The 24,239-nt window shown below is 61.0% G+C and overlaps 1 protein-coding gene across 1 annotated transcript; it reads left to right on the plus strand.

Moving 5' to 3' along the window:
* The first annotated feature begins 4,262 nt into the window (after window positions 1–4,262).
* On the plus strand, window positions 4,263–16,029 carry PLPP7 (phospholipid phosphatase 7 (inactive)). Its single transcript, XM_080668641.1, has 2 exons — window positions 4,263–5,155; window positions 14,884–16,029. Exons 1-2 carry the CDS (start codon window positions 4,705–4,707, stop codon window positions 15,246–15,248), a joined length of 816 nt encoding a protein of 271 aa, XP_080524767.1. The 5' UTR covers window positions 4,263–4,704; the 3' UTR covers window positions 15,249–16,029.
* The last annotated feature ends 8,210 nt before the right edge of the window (window positions 16,030–24,239 follow it).

The raw sequence follows: 24,239 nt of genomic DNA on the forward strand, positions 1-24,239 counted from the left end.
GGTTCTGGCTGCTTCCCCAACCCCCTACCACCTCCCCCCCCGCCCGCCGCGGCCTCCCCACACAGCCCTTCTTCCTGCTCAGCATTTCCTGGAGCTCTGTGGGTGTTGGGCACAGACCCGCGGCTGTCTCAGCATCTGCAGAAGGCCCAGGAGGCATCCACACGAGTGTGAACTGCTGGCATCTGCAGAACAGGACGGGGACCTTTGTCCGAGAGGTGCCCAACGCCACAGGGACACTCACAGTGCCCCCTGGGACCCTCCCCCTCCTCTAGCCCCAGGCCCCCCGGACTCCTCTGCGGTGACATCACCAGTGCAAGGGGGAGAGGAGGGGTCAGAAGGCACAGCCCAGCCCCTCCCAGAGATGGTGAACTCCGTGCGGCACCTGGGAGTCAGCGTGTTGTCAGTGGCAAGGTCCCTCAGCTGCCGGCATTTGCCCAGTGTAGCGGGATGCCTGCTGTGTGCTGGGCCCTCAGAAGACACGGGACACCGGCAGGGCCAGGACAGGTGACGGGAGTGGTCCCTGGGCGTTTGCATCCCTGTGGGCCAGAGAGACAGCCAGGAATGACTCTGGGCATGCTGAACAGAGGTGCTCATTAACATAAACAACAAAAAGGCACAAACTCGTGTTCCAACAGTTATGGGTCAGTGTCGATGGCTACACGCGGGACGTGCAGTGCAGGCGTCCGTTGTTTTGATGTGCGTGTGTCCGGTGTTGAGCTCGGGGGGAGGTGGGTGATGACTGATGCCTGGTCCAGGGGTCGAGGGGGGGCAGGGAGTGAGTGAGCGATTAGAGGAGGTTAGAGTGAATGCATGTGTGTGAGTGAATGATGGTGTGAGAGAGTGAGTGGGTGTGTCAGGGTGTGTGTGACAGTTGACAGTTGTGTGTAACTATGGGTGGAGTGTGTCTAAGCATAAGTGCCCATGAGTGTGTGTGTGTGTGTGTGTGTGTGTGTCCATGACAGCATATGTATGTGTGTCGGTGTGGGGGAGTGTGAGGTGCGCAGGGGTGTGAGTGACCAGACGTGGTGTGAGTGTAGATGTGTGAGTGGGGGCATGTTGTGTATGGCTGTGCATGTGTGAGGGTCTGTATGCGTGTGTGTGAGAGTGTTCTGGTTATGTGAGTGAGTGTGTGGGTGTGGGTATGAGTGAGCAGACGGTGTGTGCCCATGTGTGTGTCCGTGAGGGTGTATATGCGCATGTGTGTCTGGGGAAGGGTGAGTTTGTGTCCAGGTGGATGTGCGGATGTGTGTGGTGGTGAGTGTAGGTGAGCACGTTTGTGGGTGTGAGCAGGTGTGATACGTGAGTGTGTATGTGAGAGTGTGTGTGTGTCTGTGCAGGTAGGTGTGTGGGTGGTGGTTTCGGGCCGGGGGGCTTCAAGGCGCCTGCTGGGTGGAGAGTCCCAGGCCGGTAGGAGCCGGTGAGGGGTGGCTTGTCTGGCCTGGTTCACAGGGCGGTCCCCCGGGAACCCTCCCCTCCCACCTCAGGACTCTCTGTCCCTCCGGCCCGGCTACCCCATCGGAGTCTCCAGAGCTACAGTTCTGAGCGTGAAACGCCCTCTCCTCCCACGATCTCGTGTCCCCAGAGGAGGAGCTGACCCAGCGGCGCCCCAAGGTCAGGCGGCAGGAGCTGGAGTGTGCACGGGCGCAGCCGCTCTTCAGGCCGCCCCTCCGTGCCGCCTCCCCCCCCTCCGTGCCGCCTCCCCCAAACCCAGCCTCGTGGGGGTGACGACCCGCGTGCAGACTGCGTGGGGGGACACGGTTGCGCGCGCGCGCACACACACACACACACACGCACACACACACACACACACACACACACACACACACACACACACACGCCCTGCGCGCTCCGCACCCTGCCACCCGGGAAGGGCGAAGGCAAGTGGGCAGGCTCGGTGCCGCCTCGGTGAGGTGCGGCCCTGGGAGTTCTCCAAGGTGCTAAAATAAACCCAGCGAAGGATCAGGTTTCCCGACCAAAATAACTCCGAGCAGCCTTAGAAATGCAGCTGAGAAAGCCATGGGGCGGGAGCGCCTGGGGTGGGAGGCGGTGATGAAAAACGCTTTTCAGGGGGCTCCCTCCCCACTCTGGCAGGGGACCCCGCTCGGTCCTCCCTCCCTCCCGCCAGGTGTGCGTGACCCCAGGCCCCTGCCCAGAGGGGAGCAGCTCACCCACTCCCTCCCTTTCCCTTCTGGGACGTTCCCCAAATGGCCGGCCTCCTGGTGGCCCACCAAGGTTTGTCCAAGACCTTGACTCCAGAATCAAACAGCCATTCGTTCAATACATGTTTATGGAGCACCTGCTGGGTCCCAGGGCCCCTGAGCCCCGGACGCACAAGTGAACACGTAGACAGCAGTGCCTACCCTTTGCCACTCGGCTGGGAAGACACGGGCCATGACAGAGTGAGAGCAGAGCGTGTTAGACAGGACGCAGGCCGAGGAAGAGAGCAGAAGAGCTCGCCCGATTGCCCGGAGAGGATCCCTTTGCCTCTGAGCTCCGATGACTGCGTCTGTGCAATGGGACGTCACACCCCCCTGGGAGGTTGGTGATGGCTCAGGGACACGCAGCAGCTCCGGGGCTGGCGCAGAGCACGTGCTAAGTTCAAGTGAGCGATCCATGTGCTGAGCAGTAGCAGTAAATCTGTCTCACACACAAAGACAACAAGTAACACGTGTCGGCGACGTACAACCTGCTCTAGGTCCCAGAAGCCACCAGGAAACCTCTCCTGCTCTCAAGGAGGAGGCAGGGTCCCCACGTGGTCAGGGACAAGGGCTCTGGGCTGAGACCGGAGCCTGACTCCTGGTCTCCTCTCACCTGGCAGGTCACTCCACTCCACACTGCGCCCCTCTCTGGCGATGGACTGCGTTAGGACAGGGAGGCTGTGTGGGCCGCGGCAGGTGGCGCGGTGATGGGGCACAGGCCGGCTGCAGGCATAGGGCCACCTCAGTCATCTGTGCACGTCCCGCTGGTCCTTGCACGGGGCTTGGCACACAGCAAGCCTCAAAAAGTGTTCCGTGAGGAGCGAGTGAGTGACAGGTGAGCGACAAGCAGGCAGGGACCAGCCAGCCCAGGCCCCCCGCTCTGACCTTCACCAGCGGTGTGGCCTCACAGGTGATGTCACCACCCTCGTGTGCTCTTGGTCATCTCTGACCTGGGACTCGTGTGGCTGGACTTGGCCTGTCAGCCCGAAGTATCTACAGCCTGGCCATGTGCTCCCAAATCAGGGCAGTGCGGCGTCAGGTCTCAGTGGGACGCATTTGAGCATCTGAGCACACTTGTTTTTAAACATATTTTTATGGATTTCAGAGAGGAAGGGAGAGGGAGAGAGAGAAACATCAATGATGAGAGAGAAGCATTGATCGGCTGCCTCCTGCACGCCCCCTACTGGGAATCGAGCCTGCAACCGGGCATGTGCCCTGACCGGGAATTGAACTTGAACCCTTCAGTCCGCAGGCCGACGCTCTATCCACTGAGCCACACCAGCCAGGGCTGAGCACAGGTTGATTTTGCACTTGCCACATGAACTGCTTCTTTATGTTCCTCTTCAGTGCACAGGGATGCATGCATGAGGGTGGCCGTGCCATAATAGCATTGAATAGTCACAAAATGGAAACAACCTACATGTCCAATAACAGGGGGTTGCCTGCATCAACCATGGCCCATCCTCACGGCAAACAGCCATTGAAAGATGATCGGTTGTCATGGAAACATGGCCAGGTTTATATTTGTTAAGTGGAAATGGGAGGTTATTTTTTTAAGGGCATATAACGTATTTTTAAATGCACGTTTATATGTGTGTGTGTATATATATGATATACATAGATGCAATTTGTTTAATGTGTTGTTTCTGGCTGTTAAAGTCATACGTGGTGGTTGTAAATATTTCCGTAGTTGGAAATGAGACCGGTAAGAAGCCCTTGATCACCTGACCACACAACGCAGGGCCATGGAGGCCACCTCCCGGGGCAGATCCATTCCCAGCCAATGAACTACGCCTCCCTCACCTGGAAACCAAGCCTCACTGCCATTCCGTGGCCCTGAAGCCAGATTCAAGAGCGATTTAAAAAAAAGGCCTGCCTGCCCACTTAATGAGCTGCTGCCACAGAGGGGCGGGGCCGGGCCTGGCCCCAGAGGCCCGCGGTGATGCTTCCGTGACGTCACTCACTCCATCTGGTGCCCGGAGGGGCCTTCAGCCTGCGCCCCACTGTCCAGTCCGTGGGACCAGGTCCAAGCTGCCCGGGCCCGTGGGACGGAAGCCTGGCTCGCAGGGGCCTGGACGGCTCAGAGGGAAGCTGGTAAAGGCGGGGCTTGGTCCGGAGCCCACCCTGGGGCCTCTGGCCTGGACAGCTGAGGCCAGGGCAGCAGGAGGACTACATTTCCCAGAGTCCCCCGAAGCCTGGGGAGCGAGCCATTGGGAGATTTAAATAGCCCAGGCCCGAGGCAGGGCCGCAGCTGTGACTCCTCCGCCTCCCTGGTGGCTCGATTGGCGCCCGCCGGCTTTAGTGGGCTCGATTGGCTGCCCAGCTGGCACTGACGTCCCCGGAGCCGGGTGGCAGCCGGAGGTAAACAGCCATGTGCACTCCTCCGCTCTATATTTAACCGTGGGGAAGGCAGGCAGGGAGGTGGCCGCGCTGAGGGCAGCTCTCGCCGTGGGGAGAAGGCCCTCGCCGCGGGCCTGGCACCGGCCCTCGCAGTGCCAGCGTCACCATGCCAGGCTCCCAGAGCCGGGCCCGTGCCCGGGACCGCAACAACATCCTCAACCGGGCCGAGTTCCTGTCCCTGAACCAGCCCCCCAAGGGGGTCCCAGAACCCCGCAGCTCGGGTAGGAAGGCCTCGGGCCCCTCGGCGCAGCCCCCACCCCCCGGCGACGGGGCCCGGGAGCGGCGCCAGTCCCAGCAGCTACCCGAGGAGGACTGCATGCAGCTGAACCCCTCCTTCAAGGGCATCGCCTTCAACTCCCTGCTGGCCATCGACATCTGCATGTCCAAGCGGCTGGGGGTGTGCGCCGGCCGGGCCACGTCCTGGGCCAGTGCCCGCTCCATGATCAAGCTCATTGGCATCACGGGCCACGGCGTCCCCTGGATCGGGGGCACCATCCTCTGCCTGGTGAAGAGCAGCACGCTGGCCGGCCAGGAGGTGCTCATGAACCTGCTTCTGGGTGAGTGTGCCCGCCCTCCGCCACCCGCCTGCCCCACCCACCCTGCCAGGACCGGCGGGGACCTCGGACGCAGGAGCGGTCTAATGAGGTTAGGCAGGAAGGGCGCCCCAGAAACAGGCGAGCTCCGGCCTGGGGGAGAGAGAGCCAGGGATGCGCAGATGAGGGCCCTGCAAGGTGGGGGCCGCTGGGAACCACTGCCCAGAGGCAGCTGGGGGGTGGGCTCTGGAGGCTGCGGCCTCGAGGCAGGTAGTCGGGCTGGTGGGGTCCTGTGGGGGTCTTGGATGGAGCGTCTCATCTTGTAACTCCCACCCACAGGTGGGGGTCCCTGAGTTTCTGGGCTGCTTGCAGGCAGCGCTTGTGAGCTGTCCCCCTACCCCCCTGCCTGGTCCTGGGACCCTACCAGCTGCCTGAGATGACCCCATAGGGACTAGGGGGGCAGGGGGTTCAGGGTGCTTCCCCAGGGGAGGGGCCTGTGAGCTGGTCTTTGGTTTGTTTTAACAACGTCTTTGCCGCCACGTCTTTCTGTTCAGCCCTGCTCTGTGCCAGGTGCCCCGGGGGAACCCCTGTGGAAGGCAGGCCCTCCCCTCCAGCCGGCCACCCTCCCAGCACCTCCAGGTCCCAACGTGCCTGGGGAACCTCTGCTTCCACCCCCCATGTTGAGCCATGTCCATCCCTCGCTCTTCCCAGCGCGGCCACCGTGTGGGCCCCAGGTTAAACCAACACTGACGAGGGTCCCAGTTCCCAAAGGGGATGGGTCAGACCCTGAGAGCGGGTCCCCGAGGAAGTTAGGATGAAAAGGTGTATCTCCTCGCCGAGGCCTCAGAGTCTGGGATGGACGCGCTGTGGGTGGGACGTGGGGCAGATGCTTCGTGAAGGAGACGGTGGGTGTGGCATCATCAATGTTTTCTCGTTCTTTTGACTAAATCATTTACATTGCTCAGTGTTTATCCCGAACAAACAGTCCCATGTGACTGGCACTAGGATCATTCCCACTTCACAGGTTAGGAAACTGAGGTGCATATAAACAAGGCCTGGCTCAGGCTTCGGAGCTGGGGTTTGCACCAGGTCCGCCTGCGTCCAGGCCTGTGCTCTTTCCGGGCGCCGGGCCACAGGCTCGGGAGGGAGGGTGCAGGGCAAGGTGGCCGAGGCGCCACACGGGGGCTCCTGGGGCAGAACCCTGCTCTCCTTATCCGTGGCCTCCCCAGGGCCCACCGCAGCCTCGCATGGAGCCGGGGGCTAGGTGCCTGGTGTCAGAGGACGGAAGTGCAGAGCGTGCTTGAGCCCGCTCCCTGGACCCGCCTGCACGGTCCCGCCCCGGATGGTGGTGGTAAAATCCGTGGTGTGTTCAGTGTCTGCTGTCTGTCCGCTTCTCCGTAAACCACGCCATCACTTAGCCTCCCACAGCCCCATGAGGGAGAAGCCATTCGTATTCTCCATTTAAAGAGGGGGGAACGGAGGCTCTGGGAGATGCAACTAGTCGGCCACGGGCCAGGGTGAGAACTGGGAGCAAATCTCTCTGGTTAGGAGGTTTCTGGCCCATCCCAGCAACCAGCTGCGGGGCACAAGGTGCTGGCTTGGAAGAACAAGACTCCAGACCTTCCCTTCTTGAATGGCAGTCTTTTTCAAGTTCTTTAGACTTCGCTTATTGAGCTTCCTATGTGCCCATCCCATGCCCCGGGCGTCCGATATCTCATGATTTAAAAACCTGTGCAGCCGAAACCGGTTTGGCTCAGTGGATAGAGCGTCGGCCTGCGGACTGAAAGGTCCCGGGTTCGATTCCGGTCAAGGGCATGTACCTTGGTTGCGGGCACATCCCCAGTGGGAGGTGTGCAGGAGGCAGCTGATCGATGTTTCTCTCTCATCGATGTTTCTAGCTCTCTATCCCTCTCCCTTCCTCTCTGTGAAATATCAATAAAATATATTTTTTAAAAAAAACCTGTGCAATGACCTTTAAGGTAAATAGAAAGACACCCACTTGACAGGTGAGTTCCCTGAGGCTCAGAGGGGTGAAGGGACTTGCCCACGCCACGCAGCCGTACGTGGCAGGTTGGGGACTCAAACCCAAGTCCTCCAGACAGCAGACCCTCGCCATCCCCTCACCATTGACCTGCAGGGTTGTGCTATCTTTTAGGGGCGGGGGGTGCGCCTTGGGGTCTCTCAACTCCAGAGCAGAGGCTCTGAGTGGGACTGGGCGTGGTCCAGGCCCTGCCCGAGCGTGCCTCGCTCTGTGACCTTGGTCAGGTCAGTTCCCGTCTCAGAGCCTCGGCTTCCTGACCTCCGTGGGGCTCAGGGCTGAGGGGGGATTCAGGGCTAGAGCACTTGGCCAGTGGGTGCCTCTCAGATGTGCCCAGTGGATGGCCGATCCACTGTTCCGCGCTGCAGGGCCCAGAGGCGTGAGGGAGCCGTGCCCAGCCCTGCGCGCCCACTCCAACACCAGGGCACCCAGTAGATTAATGGGGGCAGTCCCTGGGCTGGGGGCGGAGGCCTCTACCTGTACAGTTGGGACCTGGGCTCCCCTTGGCCCCTGGGGAGGAGGGGGGCTGAGGCGCCTTAGGGCCTGGGCAGAGTCCCCGTGGGGCTGCGGGGTGTTCTCTGCACCACCCCTGCGGTACTTCCCTCAGGGCATGCTGCCCATACTCAGGCAAGTGCCTTAGCCTCTCTGAGCCTCACTGTCCTCATCTGTGAAATGGGCTGCTGGGACCCTTCACTGAAGAATGACACACAAAGCGCCGAAACCGGTTTGGCTCAGTGGATAGAGCGTCGGCCTGCGGACTCAGGGGTCCCGGGTTCGATTCCGGTCAAGGGCATGTACATTGGTTGCGGGCACGTCCCTGGTGGGAGGTGTGCAGGAAGCAGCTGATCGATGTTTCTCTCTCATCGATGTTTCTGGCTCTCTGTCCCTCTCCCTTCCTCTCTGTAAAATATCAATAAAATATACTAAAAAAAAAAAAAAAAAAAGAATTACACACAAAGGGCTCAGCGCACAGGAATGCTAGTGTGGCAGTGATTGTCGCCATCATCATCACACCACCATTACCAAAGGAAGTCCGGGGTCCCCTGCAAGCTCTAGACCTGTGAGACACCGCCCCCCTCCTTTGTCTGACCCCTGCAGCACCTGGCTTGATGATCCCAAAGGGAGCCAGGTGGCCTGTAACCCAGGCCCGTCCCAGTTCACCATCCTGGCCCCTCACGGGCCTGCAGGAAACCAGGCCTGGCTCCCTAACCCTTTCTGTCTCTAGGAAGTGGCTGCTCCAGGGCCCGCACGGACGTGGCATCCCCTAGTTCTGTGTCCTTTTGCAACCGGCTTCTTTCACTCAGCAGGGTCCTCAGGGCCCACCTTTCCCGCGTGTCCGTGTTTCCCGCCTCCTAAGGCGCGTGACATCCCGTTGTGTGGCTGGACCACATTCGCGCTTACCCACCCCCTGTCAGCGGCCTCTGGATGCTCTGCCTTGGGGCCCCTGTGAACACTGCTGCTGTGCACACGGGCGTCTCTCGGAGAGCCTGCCTCGCCTTCTTCGGGGTGCAGACCCCGAAGCGGGACCAGTCTAACTCGACCTTTAGCTTGTGGAGGGGCCGCCCCACGGTTCCTGCGGCAGCTGCCCCAGGGTGCACCCCTGCCCGCACTGCATGAGGCTCCAGTGTCTCCACACCCTCGCCAGCACCTGTCATCCCCGTCTTCTAGAACAGCCGTCCTGATGGGTGTGAACAGGCGTGGTTTTTTTTTGTTTTTTTTTTTTTTTTAAATATTTTATTGATTTTTTTACAGAGAGAGGAAGGGAGAGGGATAGAGAGTTAGAAACATCGGTGAGAGAGAAACATCGATCAGCTGCCTCCTGCACACCCCCTACTGGGGATGTGCCCGCAACCAAGGTACATGCCCTTGACTGGAATCGAACCTGGGACCTTTCAGTCCGCAGGCCGACGCTCTATCCACTGAGCCAAACCGGTTAGGGCAAACAGGCGTGGTTTTGATGAGCGCTTCGTTCATGAGCCGTGATGTGGGGCCCCTTTTCGTGACCCGTTGTCATGGCCAGAAGATGCACAAAATGCCACAAGTGGACGATGAGAGTGAGCGCGGCCCTTGGCCCCTCACGCGGGAATGGCCTCCACCGCAGGTTGGATGGCCCCCGGCCTGCTCGGCCCAGCTCGGCCTCGTTCTCGCAGCCCGTGGTGGGCCTGCTGTGATGACCTCGGCCCCCACTTCCCTTCATGCTTGAGGGGCTCGGGACCCAGATCAGATTCCTCACCCCTGCAGCAGCCCCACCCCCTCCCAGCACCCCCGCCCAGTCCCCCTTCCCGTTGGCAGACCCGCCGCCGCCCACCTGCCCCTGTTGCCCAGACGGCTTAGGTGAGGGCCCTCCACCGGCTGAACAGACCCTGGTTGGCCAGGAGCACGCTGTGGAAGACGACGCCACGGGCTCTGCAGAGTAGAGCGTGCTTCCTGCCTGCCCCAGTCCACTTCTCACCATCTCAGGGCAGCCCTTGGGCACCACCCCCCCCCACCGCCAGGTCAGGGCCCCCAGCAGCTGCCCTTGCGGCTGACCCCGAGGTGAAGGGAGGAGGGAGCCGTGGGCAGGCCCCAGGGCTGCAGTGTCCCTGCTCTAAAGCCACGCCCAGCAGCCTGGCACTGAGCTGAGGAATAAACGTGCCCTCCACCTTCTGTGCTCGCAATTTTGACACCCCTGCACCCCGACAGTCTGCAGAGACAGAGCAGCTTCTTCAGGTGAGAAAACCAACCGAAACCTGCAAAGCTATGGAATTCCTCACTCTCAGGCTGGGGGACAAGACAGACCCTCGGGACCTCCTCCAGCCACCTCTCTGCTCCCCGCAGGCCTCCCCGGGGCTCGGCTGGGTGTAAGAGAACTTTTGTATGTGCGCTGCCACGCACGGGCACGGCACCTCAAATCCGCTGCCTGGACCCCGGGTCAGCTCAGTACATTCACCACCATCACCCCCAGACCTTCCTCATCTCCCCAGCTGAAACTCTGCCCATGGAACACCCACTCCCCCCGCACCCCCAGCCCTGGTAACCTCTGACCTACTTCCAGGGACGTTGCTACGAATTCCCTTCTTCCAGGCGCCTCTTATAAGCGGAGTCTTGCCATGCGTGTTTTTTGTGAAATAACTTTTAAAATGTGTACAAGTACTGTGTAGTCGTGGTGAGAAAACACTTCCAATGCGGAAGACAGAAAGACAATACAAATCATCAGCTGTCTTCCCTCCCAGCCAGAGGCGCTGCTAACATTCAGTGAGCTCGGCGCCTGCCTTCCGGGCGTCTTTCTCTACAGATAAGCACATTTGCATCTTCTTTTTGCAAAAATAGCCCCTACTGTAAGTCCTGCTCAGTAATTGGCCTCTCCCCCTGACCAACCCCCAGCTCTCCTCTGCTGGCTATAAATATCCACGGCTGCATCCTCCCCATTGGCCCCGAGTGCGCCTTGTCTAGACTTGGCCACAGTGTCCCATCGGCCGCCACTCAAGGGCACTGGGTGGCCATCCTGGACCCTGAGCAGGTGCACGTCCCTCCTTATTTCCCGAGGATATTTCCCGAGGACATCCCTGCAAATGCGGTCGACCTCGCAGCGCCTGGGCCAGATGCCTGCTCAGAGCTGAGGGCGTTCACCCTGCCCCACAGCACCATGGCTGGGCCCCACCCCTCCAGCAGCCAGCGGGGGAGGGGGTAGAGGCAGGGTCAGTCCTCAGGCCAGAAGAGCCAGGACCCCTCCTCCCAGCCCCAGCCAGCCCCCAAACCTGCCCCCTCACCAGCAAGGAACCTCATCTCTGCTCCCTCCCCAGGGACAGGTGTCAGGATTCCTGCCTGGGGGTTCAGGCATCTCAGCCCCTCCCATACCGCCCCCCTCAGTGAGAGGATCTGAGAGGGGATTGTGGGGCCAAGCCCTGCTCCTGCTCCAAGATGCCATTTACGGATCCTGCCCATGAGCCCTCAGAGCCGCCTCTGGGGTGATCCTCATGTTATCAGTGAGGGAGGCAGGCTTCCAGGGACGGCCCTGCCAAGGTCATGCCATCTGCAAGCCGCCGACCTTGAAATGGGCTCTGATTCTGGAGCCCCGGTGCAGGAGCTCCGCCCTCGTTGACTGCAGTGAGCGGAGGCCCAGAGAGGTTGAGTGACCGGCCCGGGTCACACAGCATGTCGGAGGCAGGGGGTAGCAGCCACGTTCCTGACCCTGGCCCCTGGCCCCTGAGCTTCCTTCCAGGCAGACCTTACCTGTGGGGCCACGGGCTCCCTCGGAATCCAGGAGGGAATGTAGGCCAGGGGATCCACTGGGCCATGTGAGCGGCATTCACGGAGCCTTGAGTGATGGCACCATTTGCTTCTATTTCTGGGCCCCAGATTATGCGCTGACAGTGTCAGAATCACGGTCACAGTGCCTGGCTGCCGTGCTGGAGGAGGGGAGAGGGCGGGGGAGCGGGCGGGGGGGCCTGGGAGGCCATGGGTTCTGCTGGAGAGCCGGCCTGCAGGCTGAGCGCCTCCCCCTGCAACAACCCTCCGCCCCAAGGCAGCGTGGCGAGGGGCGCACCATGGGTGTGTCCCACCTGGGAAGAAGCTCCTTATAACTGCTGCTTGCTCCCCGTCTCTTCTCAGCACAAGGCACCCTGCCAGCTGTTCACCAGCACAGGCCGGGCCCACACCTGACACCCCCAAGAACCTCGATGCCCCAAAACCGGAGGTCAAGTGAATGAATGCGCCAGGCACAGGAGGGCTGGGCCAGCTGACAGCCAGGCTGGCCCCATGGTCCCCCAGGGCCACATGGCACAGGGACAGAGGCCTGCGTGGAGAGAGCTGTCGCTCAGGGGCGGGAAGGGCCTCGCCGGAGAGGGCGGCTGGCTCCCCTCGGCCTGGCCTTTGCCTCCACTGCTCCATCAAGCCCAGAGGACCGGGGTCGGGCGCAGCGCCCTCCCTCCAGCCCAGGTCCCCTGCCGGTCCCTCTCTCCTGCCGGAGCTGTGACCTCCCAAAGACTCCATGCGGCTCCCCGCCCAGCCGGCCTCTGCCTGGGAGGCCTGGGCTCCTGGGAACAAGTCGCCATGGACGTTCGTGGTCAGGCAGCCCCGCCCGCCCCTGCTTCCTGCTCTGTCAGACGTGCGGTGGAGGGGTGGGCAGGGGGGCACTGCCAGCCCTGTGGCTACTGAGAAGGGCAGGCTCAGAGGAAACCAGGGGTTCAAATCCTAAACAAGAGCCGGGGGGCCGGGGGGGGGGGGAGGGGGCGGGGAGCAGAACATGAGGAAGGCAGACAAGGTCTGCACCACCGGGGAACGCAGTTATCCGGGCAATGGAAGGTCCAGGCCAGGGGTGGGCAAACTTTTTGACTCGAGGGCCACAATGGGTTCTTAAACCGGACCGGAGGGCCGGAACCAAAGCATGGATGGAGTGTTTGTGTGAACGAATATAAATTCAAAGTAAACATCATTACATAAAAGGGTACGGTCTTTTTTTTTTTTATTTCAATAGTTTTATTCATTTCAAACATTTTAACAAGAAGAATGTAAACACTAATTATTATAATTTGAAACTTCAAAAAATGGAGGAATCATAGCACAATAACATACCTTATATTGAAGATGGCAAAGGCAAAATAAAATTGCCTAACAAAGGAAAGGTACAAAAGCCTTTCAAATTAAACTTAAATATAATAAAATAATTTAAAACGAAAACAAATAGAAAAGAACAAAGTGTGTAAACAGTAAATTAAACATTTTCTTTAGTGCACCTTCCAAATTATGCCCGGGACGTAGATGTAGATGGCAATGTAGACTGGGTTGAAAGGTTTTTGGTTGCCGAAACCGGTTTGGCTCAGTGGATAGAGCGTCGGCCTGCGGACTGAAGGGTCCCGGGTTCAATTCTGGTCAAGGGCATGTACCTTGGTTGCGGGCACATCCCCAGTAGGAGGTGTGCAGGAGGCAGCTGATAGATGTTTCTCTCTCATCGATGTTTCTAACTCTCTATCCCTCTCCCTTCCTCTCTGTAAAATATCAATAAAATATATTTAAAGAGAAGGGGCTGGTAATGTCCTCTTCTTGGGATTGGCGGGGGCTTCTTGAGGCCCTCTGAGAAAAATCACCAGCCCAGGGTCCCGTTTGCCAAAACTCGGGTCCTCTGTGGAGCCCAGGAGACCCGATCCCACTCTCTCAAGCAGCGGCTTTAACGACCGCCTCCAGCCGGGAGCGCATCCAGTCCGATCTTCGGGAGCCCACATTGGATGGGAGAGATGAGAGAAGCTCATGAGACAATGGGTGGCATGCCAGGCGGTGAGGGATGCTGAAAAAGAAAATCAAGCAGGGAGCAGGGGGCAGGGAGCAGGGGGCAGGGAGCAGGGGGCGGGGAGAAGGAGGCAGGGAGCAGGGGGCAGGGAGAAGGGGGCAGGGGGCAGGGAGCAGGGGGCAGGGAGAAGGGGGCAGGGAGAAGGGGGCAGGGGGCAGGGAGCAGGGGGCAGGGAGAAGGGGGCAGGGGGCAGGGAGAAGGGGGCAGGGAGAAGGGGGCAGGGGGCAGGGAGCAGGGGGCAGGGAGAAGGGGGCAGGGGGCAGGGAGAAGGGGGCAGGGAGAAGGGGGCAGGGGGCAGGGAGCAGGGGGCAGGGAGAAGGGGGCAGGGGGCAGGGAACAGGGGGCAGGGAGAAGGAAGCAGGGGGCAGGGAGCAGGGGGCAGGGAGAAGGGGTCAGGGGGCAGGGAGAAGGGGTCAGGGGGCAGGGAGCAGGGGGCAGGGAGAAGGGGTCAGGGGGCAGGGAGCAGGGGGCAGGGGGCAGGGAGCAGGGGCCAGGGAGAAGGGAGCAGGGGGCAGGGAGAAGGGGTCAGGGGGCAGGGAACAGGGGGCAGGGAGCAGGGGGCAGGGGGCAGGGGGCAGGGAGAAGGGGTCGGGGGCAGGGAGCAGGGGGCAGGGAGGAGGGGGCGGGGAGAAGGGGTCAGGGGGCAGGGAACAGGGGGCAGGGGGCAGGGAGCAGGGAGCAGGGAGCAGGGAGCAGGGGGCAGGGAGAAGGGGTCAGGGGGCAGGGAACAGGGGGCAGGGGGCAGGGAGCAGGGGGCAGGGGGCAGGGAGCAGGGAGCAGGGGGCAGGGATCAGGGGTCAGGGAGAAGGGGGCAGGGGGCAGGGAGAAGGGGTCAGGGGGCAGGGAGCAGGGGTCAGGGGGCAGGGAGCAGGGGGCGGGGAGAAGGGGGCAGGGGGCAGGGAACAGGGGGCAGGGGGCAGGGAGCAGGGAGCAGGGGGCAGGGATCAGGGGTCAGGGAGAAGGGGGCAGGGGGCAGGGAGAAGGGGTCAGGGGGCAGGGAGAAGGGGTCAGGGGGCAGGGAGCAGGGGGCAGGGATCAGGGGGCAGGGGGCAGGGAACAGGGGGCAGGGAGCAGGGGGCAGGGAGCAGGGGGCAGGGGGCAGGGAACAGGGGGCAGGGAGCAGGGGGCAGGGAGCAGGGGGCAGGGAGAAGGGGTCAGGGGGCAGGGAGAAGGGGTCAGGGGGCAGGGGGCAGGGAGCAGGGAGAAGGGGGCAGGGAGCAGGGGTGGAGGTTGGGGCTTTGGTAAACGGGTGGTCAGGAGAGGCATGTCTTCGGGAAGAAGTGAAGATGCCAGGGCAGGGCATTCAGGTGGAGGGAAGAGCACAGGCCAAGGCCCCGAGGTGGGAGCGTGCTGGCAGAGGGGTAGCTGGCCTGAGGCAGGGAGGCAGGGAGGGGGACCCCCCACAGGCGGCCGGGCGCTGACAGCCCTGGGGCCCCTGTCTCCCCGCAGCCCTGCTTCTGGACATCATGACGGTGGCCGGCATGCAGAAGCTTATCAAGCGGCGTGGCCCGTTCGAGACGAGCCCCAGCCTCCTGGACCACCTCACCATGGACGTGTACGCCTTCCCCGCCGGGCACGCCAGCCGCGCGGCCATGGTGTCCAAGTTCTTCCTCAGCCACCTGGTGCTGGCCGTGCCCCTGCGCGTCCTGCTGGTGCTCTGGGCCTTCTGCGTGGGGCTGTCCCGCGTGATGATCGGGCGGCACCACATCACGGACGTCGTCTCGGGCTTCATCCTCGGCTACCTCCAGTTCCGCCTGGTGGAGCTGGTCTGGATGTCCTCCAACACCTGCCAGATGCTCATCTCCGCCTGGTGAGCCCGCCCGGCCCGGCGGGGGCGAGGCCAGGCCGCGGGCGGGGGGACGGTGCAGCCCCAGCTCCCGGCTGGAGGCTGGCGACCTGCCCCTTGGCCAGGCCCGCTGGGGACAGCCCTGCGTGGCTTCTGCTCTGCAGGTAACAGGTGAGAACCAAGAAGGCAGGAGCGGGACCGAGTCTTGTCTTGTCCTTTCATCATCATGACTGCTGAGTCCTTGGCTGTGTGCCACCAGGCCACCCCGTACAATACCTGGCAACTACCCCCAACCCACCCCCAACACAGGTGCCATCCGCGGTCATCGATGGCCGAGGGCCGCACCTCGAAGGCGCCCACTGGACACCAGCCTGGGACGCAAAAGGGTTTTGTGGTCAAATCAACGTGGGGAAAGCTGCACTCTCTGCCCCAGGGCGGACGTCACAAGGTGCTCGTGTCCTAAGGCTCTGACAAGGCCTGCAGGAAGCTTCCTGTGGAACCTTGTGCCCCACGTTTCCTACGCTGATTGGACCCCAGAGCCCTTTTCTCGTGGGAGAGCTGCGACCCCCTGAGAACCGCCGCTTCCTCGAGCTCGTTGTGGGAGATGCTGCCCGGAGCGGAAGGACTGAGGGGTAAGCCGGCCTCTCCCGGCGCCGGCCGGTGCCACGCCTGGGGAACGCTCACGGCCCGTGGGCATCGGTGCCACTTTGGCCCCCAGGGGCCGGACTCCGTGTGACCTAATAGGTCGTTTCCAAGTCAGCCGTCATGTATGTGCATTTCATGTGACAATACAGATGACATTCAAGGGGACCCTCTCCCGCGTGGTTTTTCTTTGTGTGGTCTGGGTTTCCAGGCAGGAGAGTCTCTGTTAATATTGGGAGGCGGGGATGGAGGCTGCGTCTCTGTTAACAGGGGGGAGTGGGAGGGGGTCTCTGTTAACAGGGGGGAGGGGGAGTCTCTGTTAACAGGGGGGAGTGGGAGGAGGGTCTCTGTTAACAGGGGGGGAGGGGGAGGGGGTCTCTGTTAACAGGGGGGAGGGGGGGTCTCTGTTAACAGGGGGAGGGGGGGTCTCTGTTAACAGGGGGGAGGGGGAGGGGGTCTCTGTTAACAGGGGGGAGGGGGAGTCTCTGTTAACAGGGGGGAGTGGGAGGAGGGTCTCTGTTAACAGGGGGGAGGGGGAGGGGGTCTCTGTTAACAGGGGGGAGGGGGGGTCTCTGTTAACAGGGGGGGAGGGGGAGGGGGTCTCTGTTAACAGGGGGAGGGGGGGGTCTCTGTTAACAGGGGGGAGGGGGGGTCTCTGTTAACAGGGGGGAGGGGGAGTCTCTGTTAACAGGGGGGAGTGGGAGGAGGGTCTCTGTTAACAGGGGGGAGGGGGGTCTCTGTTAACAGGGGGGAGGGAGAGGGGGTCTCTGTTAACAGGGGGGAGGGGGGGTCTCTGTTAACAGGGGGGAGGGGGGGTCTCTGTTAACAGGGGGGAGGGGGAGGGGGTCTCTGTTAACAGGGGGGAGGGGGAGTCTCTGTTAACAGGGGGGAGTGGGAGGAGGGTCTCTGTTAACAGGGGGGAGGGGGAGGGGGTCTCTGTTAACAGGGGGGAGGGGGGTCTCTGTTAACAGGGGGGAGGGGAAGGGGGGTCTCTGTTAACAGGGGGGAGGGGGTCTCTGTTAACAGGGGGGAGGGGAAGGGGGGTCTCTGTTAACATGGGGGAGGGGGTCTCTGATAACATGGGGGAGGGGTCTCTGTTAACAGGGGGGAGGGGTCTTTGTTAACAGGGGGGAGGAGGAGTCTCTGTTAACAGGGGGGAGGGGAGTCTCTGTTAACATGGGGGAGGGGAGTCTCTGTTAACAGGGGGGAGGGGAGTCTCTGTTAACAGGGGGGAGGGGAGTCTCTGTTAACATGGGGGAGGGGAGTCTCTGTTAACAGGGGGGAGGAGGAGTCTCTGTTAAAGGGGGGTGGGGGAGTCTCTATTAACATGGGGGAGGGGTCTCTGTTAAAATGGGGGAGGGGATCTCTCTTAACATGGGGGAGGGGTCTCTGTTAACATGGGGAACTGATTTCTTCCTTCCAGGGGGGCCATGGTGTCAGCTGAGCAGGGAAAGTGGGCTCCTGGGCTTTCCCAGCTGGTTGTCCCTCTCCCTGAGGAGCCTGGGAGGGTCATGGCCCACGGGGAGGTCCCCATCAGCATCACAGTGAGACTGGCCAGAGCAGGAGGGTGCCCCGACACGGGCCTCAGGGACAGGGACCGCCAGCCTGGGCTCCGCCTCTCGTGGTGGCCCCTGGGGGAGGCAGGGGGGAGCGGGCGCCGTGTGGACCCCAGGGTTGGTTCCCAGGCTGCCACAGGCAGCAGCCCGAAGCAGCAGGAAGGCCTTCCCGGAGTGCTGGAGGTTCGCGTCCGGAATCGGGGGTGGGCAGGGCCGCGGCGCCTGAGACCCGGGGAGGCTCCGTCTTGCCATCCAGCTTCTGGTGGCGCTGGCAACCTTGGCGTGGCCGTTTCTCTCCTAACAGATGCTTTTTCCTGTTGACGGGGTTACAGGCGTCCCCGCACCACAGCGGCCTCTGCTCCGGTCACAGGGCTCTGCCTGGGCTGCGTCTGTTTCCCCCTCAAAGCAGAGCGGTCGTGTTGGATGGGGCCCCCCACTTCCGCCTGACCACTTCCTCACTTACGTCTTTTTTTTTTTCTTTTTTTTAAATTTATTTATTTATTAATATATTTTATTGATTTTTTACAGAGAGGAAGGGAGAGGGATAGAGAGCTAGAAACATTGATGAGAGAGAAACATCGATCAGCTGCCTCCTGCACACCTCCCACTGGGGATGTGCCCGCAACCAAGGTACATGCCCTTGACCGGAATCGAACCCGGGACCCTTCAGTCCGCAGGCCGACGCTCTATCCACTGAGCCAAACCGGTCAGGGCCTAACTTATGTCTTAATCACACCTGCCGAGACCCTGTTTTCAGAGAAGGTCACATTCGTAGGTTCTGGGAGTTCAGGCTTCATACATTTTGCGGGGACACATTTTTACCCCGAACACACAGGATCCGTCCGGGGAAGAAAGCAGCTTCCCCGTGGGGACCAGGCAGTACCCTCACATCCCGGGGGCCCGCTGATGCTGATGAAGGCAGTCGGGTTTCCCCAGCAAGGAGCCCCCCGCAGGCCCAGCCCTCAGGCCTAGACGACCTCCCCTCCTGCTACAGGGACCCCACATCCTCGCAGGTCACGGTGCCCCAGGGCTGATGCCCCCGCAAACAGGGCCCAGGCCCCCCGCCAGGCCCACCCTCCCACGTCCCCCGGCTTCTCTCTTGAGCCTCCCGGTGCCGGCCCAGCTGTGTCCACCTTGTCTTCGCCCGGAAGGAGCTCAAACCTCCACGAGGAAAAGCCCCGACTTCCAGATCTTTCATTCATTCTGCTCGATCCCACAGACGCTGGCATCGCGCTTAGGAGGTGCACGTGGAGCGGAAGGGGCGAGGCCCTTGGGAACCTGTCCTCCGCGAGGACGGGCCTCCAGCTTCGGGCTGGGACAGCTGCCCTGTGAGGCCCACATCTCCAGCAGGGGGCCTGGAAGGATTGTGAAAGGAAGAAAGAGATATTTGCGCCACCCCTTCCCCCCCCAAAAGACCACCCGCCTCCCCCGGGGGATTCTGGACCGGGCAGGATGCTTTGGAGCTTGGATGGGCAGGGGGCAGTGGGGATTGGGGCTTGAGATGGGGGGTTCTTTCCCAGCTGCTGCTGTTTCCCGGGTCCCTCTTGTCCCACCTCCTCTATGGTCTGTCCCAGCCCCAGGGACGGAGGAGGAAGGAGGGAGGAGGGAGGAGGGAGGAGGGAGGAGGGAGGAGGGAGAAAGGACTGAGGCTGAGTCCTCCCTGGACCCTCGGGTCTCACGCATGGTCTTAGCCACCCTGCCTCCGGGTCAAGGTGTATCACTAGCACAGCCCCCGGCCAAGTGCCAAAACCTGTCAAGGCCGGAAGTCTGCGGTGGGAGGGAGGGAGGGCAGGAGCCCAGGTGGTGTCGGTGGGGCTGTGAGCCGGGCCTCCTAGCTGGGCGGCTGTGGCCTGGAGACCCTGCTCCGCCAAGCCGGGGGGCAGGTTATAAACCTCGCCAGCTGCAGGTAAACCAAGGGGACAGTGACCGCCCCCCTCCCCACAGACGGGGAGGAACCGATGCCGAATGGGCGGGCTGTGGTAGACGGAAAACTGGCCCCCAAAGACGCCCGCATCCTTATCCCTGGAACCTGCAGCTGGGAGTCCTTAGCCGGCTCCGGGAATGACGGCAGCAGGTGGAGTGAAGGCTGCTGACCAGCTGACCTCAATCGGAGCCGAGCGGGCGGCCAGGTGGGCCCGATCATCACCGTCCTTCACGGCGGAGGGCAGCAGCGAGGCGAGACTCTGCTGGCTCTGACGATGGAGGAAGAAGCCACGGGCCAAGAGATGCAGGCACCTCCAGACGCAGGGAAAGGCCGCAGCCCGATCCCCCCCCCCCACCCCCGACCCCAGCCTCACCCCGCGAGACTGGAGTGGCCGCCCCGCCCCAGACGGCAGGTAAGACCATACGTCGGGGCTGTTTGGAGCCACTGGTTTGTGGCGATGTGTTCATGATGATCAGACACCAGCTCCGGGGCCTGGCACAATCCACTCGCCCGCCACTGTGGCCACGACCTCCATGCCCCCCCCGCCCCCCCGAACAAACACCAAGCATCCAACCTGGGGCTCTGGGTTCATCCCGCCCAGCAGCCTCTAGTCACCAATGGGGACACAGGCCCAGAGAGGGTGTTGGGACCACACCAAGCACCCCAGGAACTGGGGAGTCTTCCCTGAACTGCAGGTTCCAGGGATAAGGGGGGGGGGGGCGGGGGGCAGAGCAGCAGGGGCCGAGAACGGGCCCCTCCTGTCCAAAGCGATTCTCCAAGTGGGGGGAAGGGGCCTGACGAGGCCCCCACCTGGATCTCCACAGCGTGTCTCCATTTGGCCTCCAGGAAAGTTCTCATTTGTCAAAACAAAGAGCAGGAAGTCGGGGTTCCGGTGATGGTGGCGGAGTGGGAGAAGCCCTCGCCCAGCCCATCATGGGTGTGATGGGTACATTGGGTCTCCCTCCCCAAATTCACATGTGGCAGCCCTAACGCCCGGACCCCAGAATTGGTCTGTATTTGCAACTGGGGCCTTTCAAGGGGTGATTAGTGAAAATGAGGTCATGGGGCAGGTGTCCCGGGAGGAGAAAACGGGGCGCCGGCTCACGGAGGGAGGACCAGGAGCAGGCGGCCGCCCACAGCCGAGGACGCCCAGCCTCCGGCCTGAGGAAGCGAGCTCCTGCGTGGAAGCCACCAGACTGTGCCCTCGGCTCCGTGGCCCTGGGAGCACACACGGTGGGGGTATCGGGCCGGCTGGCTGTCACCTGCCACGGCAGACAGAGCAAGGCTCGGGGCGACTGGGACACACGGGTGAGTGAGGGCACCCCCGGGGCACCAGGCTGCCGCCCGGCCAAGTGGCTTCTGGGCAGTGTGGGGAGAGCACTGTGCAAGGAGCCCCGGGCGCTGGTGTCTGCACTGACCCCCCCGCACGGGGGCCTGACCCCTGGCCAGGGGAAGCCACTTCCCAGCCCAGGCAATGGGTCCGGGAGCCCCCAGCCCATTCCCTCCTGGGGAAACGTCCGGAAGGGGCAGGAGAAGGGAGAGCAGGAGCTAAAACCTGCAGGAACTCCGGGATCCGCGCCATCTGGCTCTGGGGGGAGGTGGGGGCGGGGGGGGGAGAGCAACATCTGGCCTGCGCTCTGGCCAGCTTTTCTGTAACCCACGTGGGAGTGCACACGGCTCTGCACAGCAGGGCAAGGCGGGTGCCCTGGCCTCGCTCCACCTGCCTTTCCCGCGTGTGAGAGGGCCTCCTGGTAGAGGGCTGTCGTGGGACGCGCTGAGTGCGGCAGGGTGCCTGGCACGAGGTGGAGCCGGTGCACACACATGCGTGCACCCAGCCTCGCGAGGGCCGGCCTCGGGCTCCCCACAGGGGAGCTGGGCTCCCTCCAGCTCTCAGACCCTATAGCGTGCGCACACACACACGCCTGCATGTAACACTTCATGTGCTCGGTACAAACACACATAGGTGCACGCCTGTTTATATCCACACCGGTACCGTTATACATACACCTACAGATAAAATGGGACCACAAATGGGGCTCCCACCCACCCTAAAACCACCACCTGCATCTGGTGCACACACCTCCCCGGTGTATATGTGCACAGGTTCATGCACACATACATATGTGTACTCTTACACAGTGTGCACACGCGCATACCTGCATGCACCTTTCCGTGCATCAGGCCTGCCAGGGTTAGCAAGTAAACATGCAGGATGCAGTATTGGCAACATACTTATACGGAAAAGCTATTCATTTATCTGAAACTCAAATGTATGTGTGTCCTGGATTTTATCTGACAGCCCTAATATGTACACATGTACACGTGTTCACACACACACACACACACACACACACACTCGTGAAGCCAGCAGGTCCCTGGCCCAGCCCGGACATGCCGTCTCCCTGGGAGAATTCCCGAGACCTTCCTTCTGGTCATTGGCCCACAACCTGCACTGCGGCCTCAGTGGCCTGGCTGGTGGGGAAAGGAGGGCGTCCAGCCAGGCCCAGTCGGGGCTCGGGGCTTGCTGGGGCCCTGAGAGGTCTCCTCCCACCAGCAGCCCAGCTGCGAGGTCTGGCAGCAGCGCGAGCCTTGAACCCCACCCAAGAGCCGAAGCCCGGGGCCCGGCCGCAGGAGGGATGTCCAGCTGGGGTCAGAGATGCGATCTGAGGCCGGAGGCCCAGCTTGGCCTCTTCTCCATCCGGTGCTGCTCTGCTGGTGGAGACACGTGGGACGAGGTTGTCCCCAAATCCTGATTGCTCGGCCTGCAGCCTCCGCAGAGGGCTTGCAGAGGGACAGCGGCCAGCGGGGTCCTAGGGCAGTGGTCGGCAAACTCATCAGTCAACAGAGCCAAATATCAGCAGGACAGCGATTGAAATTTCTTTGGAGAGCCACATTTTTTAAACTTAAACTTCTTCTAACGCCACTTCTTCAAAATAGACTCGCCCAGGCCGTGGTATTTTGTGGAAGAACCACACTCAAGGGGCCAAAGAGCCGCATGTGGCTCGTGAGCCGCAGTTTGCCGACCACGGGCCTAGGGGACCTTAGCTCAGAGGCGGTGGTGGGAGAGACACAGACTGGCCCTTCCCGTGGGCTGGCCGCCTCCCTGCCCCCTTAGAAGAGTGGAACTCTCGTCCTGAGCGGGGAGGGGGGCGGGGGGGGGGTGGGGAGGGGGGGCGGGGAGGGACAGCACATGTGTGATGGCTCCTGGGAGCCTCCAAAGAACAGGGTGGATTTTTTAAAGGAAGTCTTTCTTTCCGATTACTCTGGGTTTTGGTTACATAACTATGTGCTTTCTCTCATAAAAAATGAGTACACACAGGAAAAGCAAAACTATTTTGGTTATTCCTTCAGATGCTTTTCTGTGCATCCGTAAAAATATAGGTGTATTTCGACCCAAAAAAAGCGGTTTCACGCCATAGTTCTGTGACCTGCGGTTTCCGGTCACCGAAGCAGCGTGACCATCTTCCACACCGGCGTCTCTGCGTCCGCGTCTTGGCTGCCACCGCGCACGGCGATCCCCGTGTGGGAGGACCATCGCTCCTTCTTTTATTTTTTATTTATTTATTTTTTAAATATTTTATTGATTTTTTACAGAGAGGAAGGGAGAGGGATAGAGAGTTAGAAACATCAATGAGAGAGAAACATCGATCAGCTGCCTCCTGCACACCTCCCACTGGGGATGTGCCCGCAACCAAGGTACGTGCCCTTGACCGGAATCGAACCTGGGACCTTTCAGTCCGCAGGCTGATGCTCTATCCACTGAGCCAAACCGGTTTCGGCCCATTGCTCCTTCTTTTAAACAGTGGAGTCGCTACTAGTTTGTTCTAAGTTGTGGTGGCGTTCACATAACATAGGATGAACCAACGTAAAGTACAGTTGAGTATTTAGCACATTCCATTCACAAGGTTTCTAAGTCCTCAGACCAAAAAAAGCAAGTCCCATCTGTATGCTTCTCCGCGCGCATCACGGGCCTGTGCTCCGGGCAGAAGTTTGAGAAGCGCTGGCCGAACCTTACGGAACCCCGGCGGGCCCGGTGCTTGGGAGTGCTCTGAGTCGGGGGTCAGTTTGTGCAGACCTGACCTCTCTGTGCTGTCAGGCCCCCGCCCCGTCCGCAGGCACGAGTTGTCCTTTTTGTCCTCTGGAACTCCTTTCATGAAATGCTGTGATTCTCTGCCGGATTCTTACCTGTTTCATTAGCCTTATTCATAGATGCTTCGAACTTCCATGCTCTTGGGAATGGTGCCTCCCTTCCCCCCAACGCACACACACTTTTTTTTTAAACCCTCACCTGAGGAGTGAAGCTATTTTTCCCCATTGATTTTTTTTGAGAGAGTTAGACGGGGAGAGACAGAGAGAGAGAGAGAGAGAGAGAGAGAGAGAGAGAGAGAGAAAGAGAGAGAGAGAGAGAGAGAGAGAGAGAGAGAAACAGCATGTGAGAGAGATACATTGATTGGTTGCCTCCCACATGAGGCCTGACTGACTGAGCCCTGACTGACCGGGGCCAGGGATAAAAACTGCACCCCAGGCATGTGCCCTTGACCAGAAATTGAACCCTTCAATGTGCTGGGGGGATTGGGGGGCGGGGGCCGCTCCAACCACTGAGCACACTTGTCAGGGCAACACACACACACTTATTTCAAGCCCGTTTTCAGATTGTTCCCGGTGTATAAAAATGCAATTGCCTTTTGTATGTTATTTTTCTACGTGGGTACCTTGCTCAACTCTCCTCTTTGGTTTTCAATATAGCGGATCCTCTCTGAAAGAACGTGTTTCCCTGTCTCTTCTCCTACCCTAGGTTTTTAATTCCTTTATTTCTCCTAATCTCATTGGTCCAGGAGGACCTGCAGCCCTCCCGGCTGAACAGACAAGGCCTCGGGAGCACAGCGCTTCTCCTTCC

The sequence above is a fragment of the Plecotus auritus genome (assembly GCF_963455305.1).
Source record: "Plecotus auritus genome assembly, chromosome: 5".
Taxonomy (NCBI): Eukaryota; Metazoa; Chordata; class Mammalia; order Chiroptera; family Vespertilionidae; genus Plecotus; species Plecotus auritus.

Bases quoted from the DNA above. Each gene is read 5' to 3' on its own strand.
- PLPP7 (XM_080668641.1), top strand. From the start codon at position 4,705: ATGCCAGGCTCCCAGAGCCGGGCCCGTGCCCGGGACCGCAACAACATC. The intron at 5,156-14,883 runs GTGAGTGTGCCC...GTCTCCCCGCAG, and splicing joins GCTCATGAACCTGCTTCTGG to CCCTGCTTCTGGACATCATG.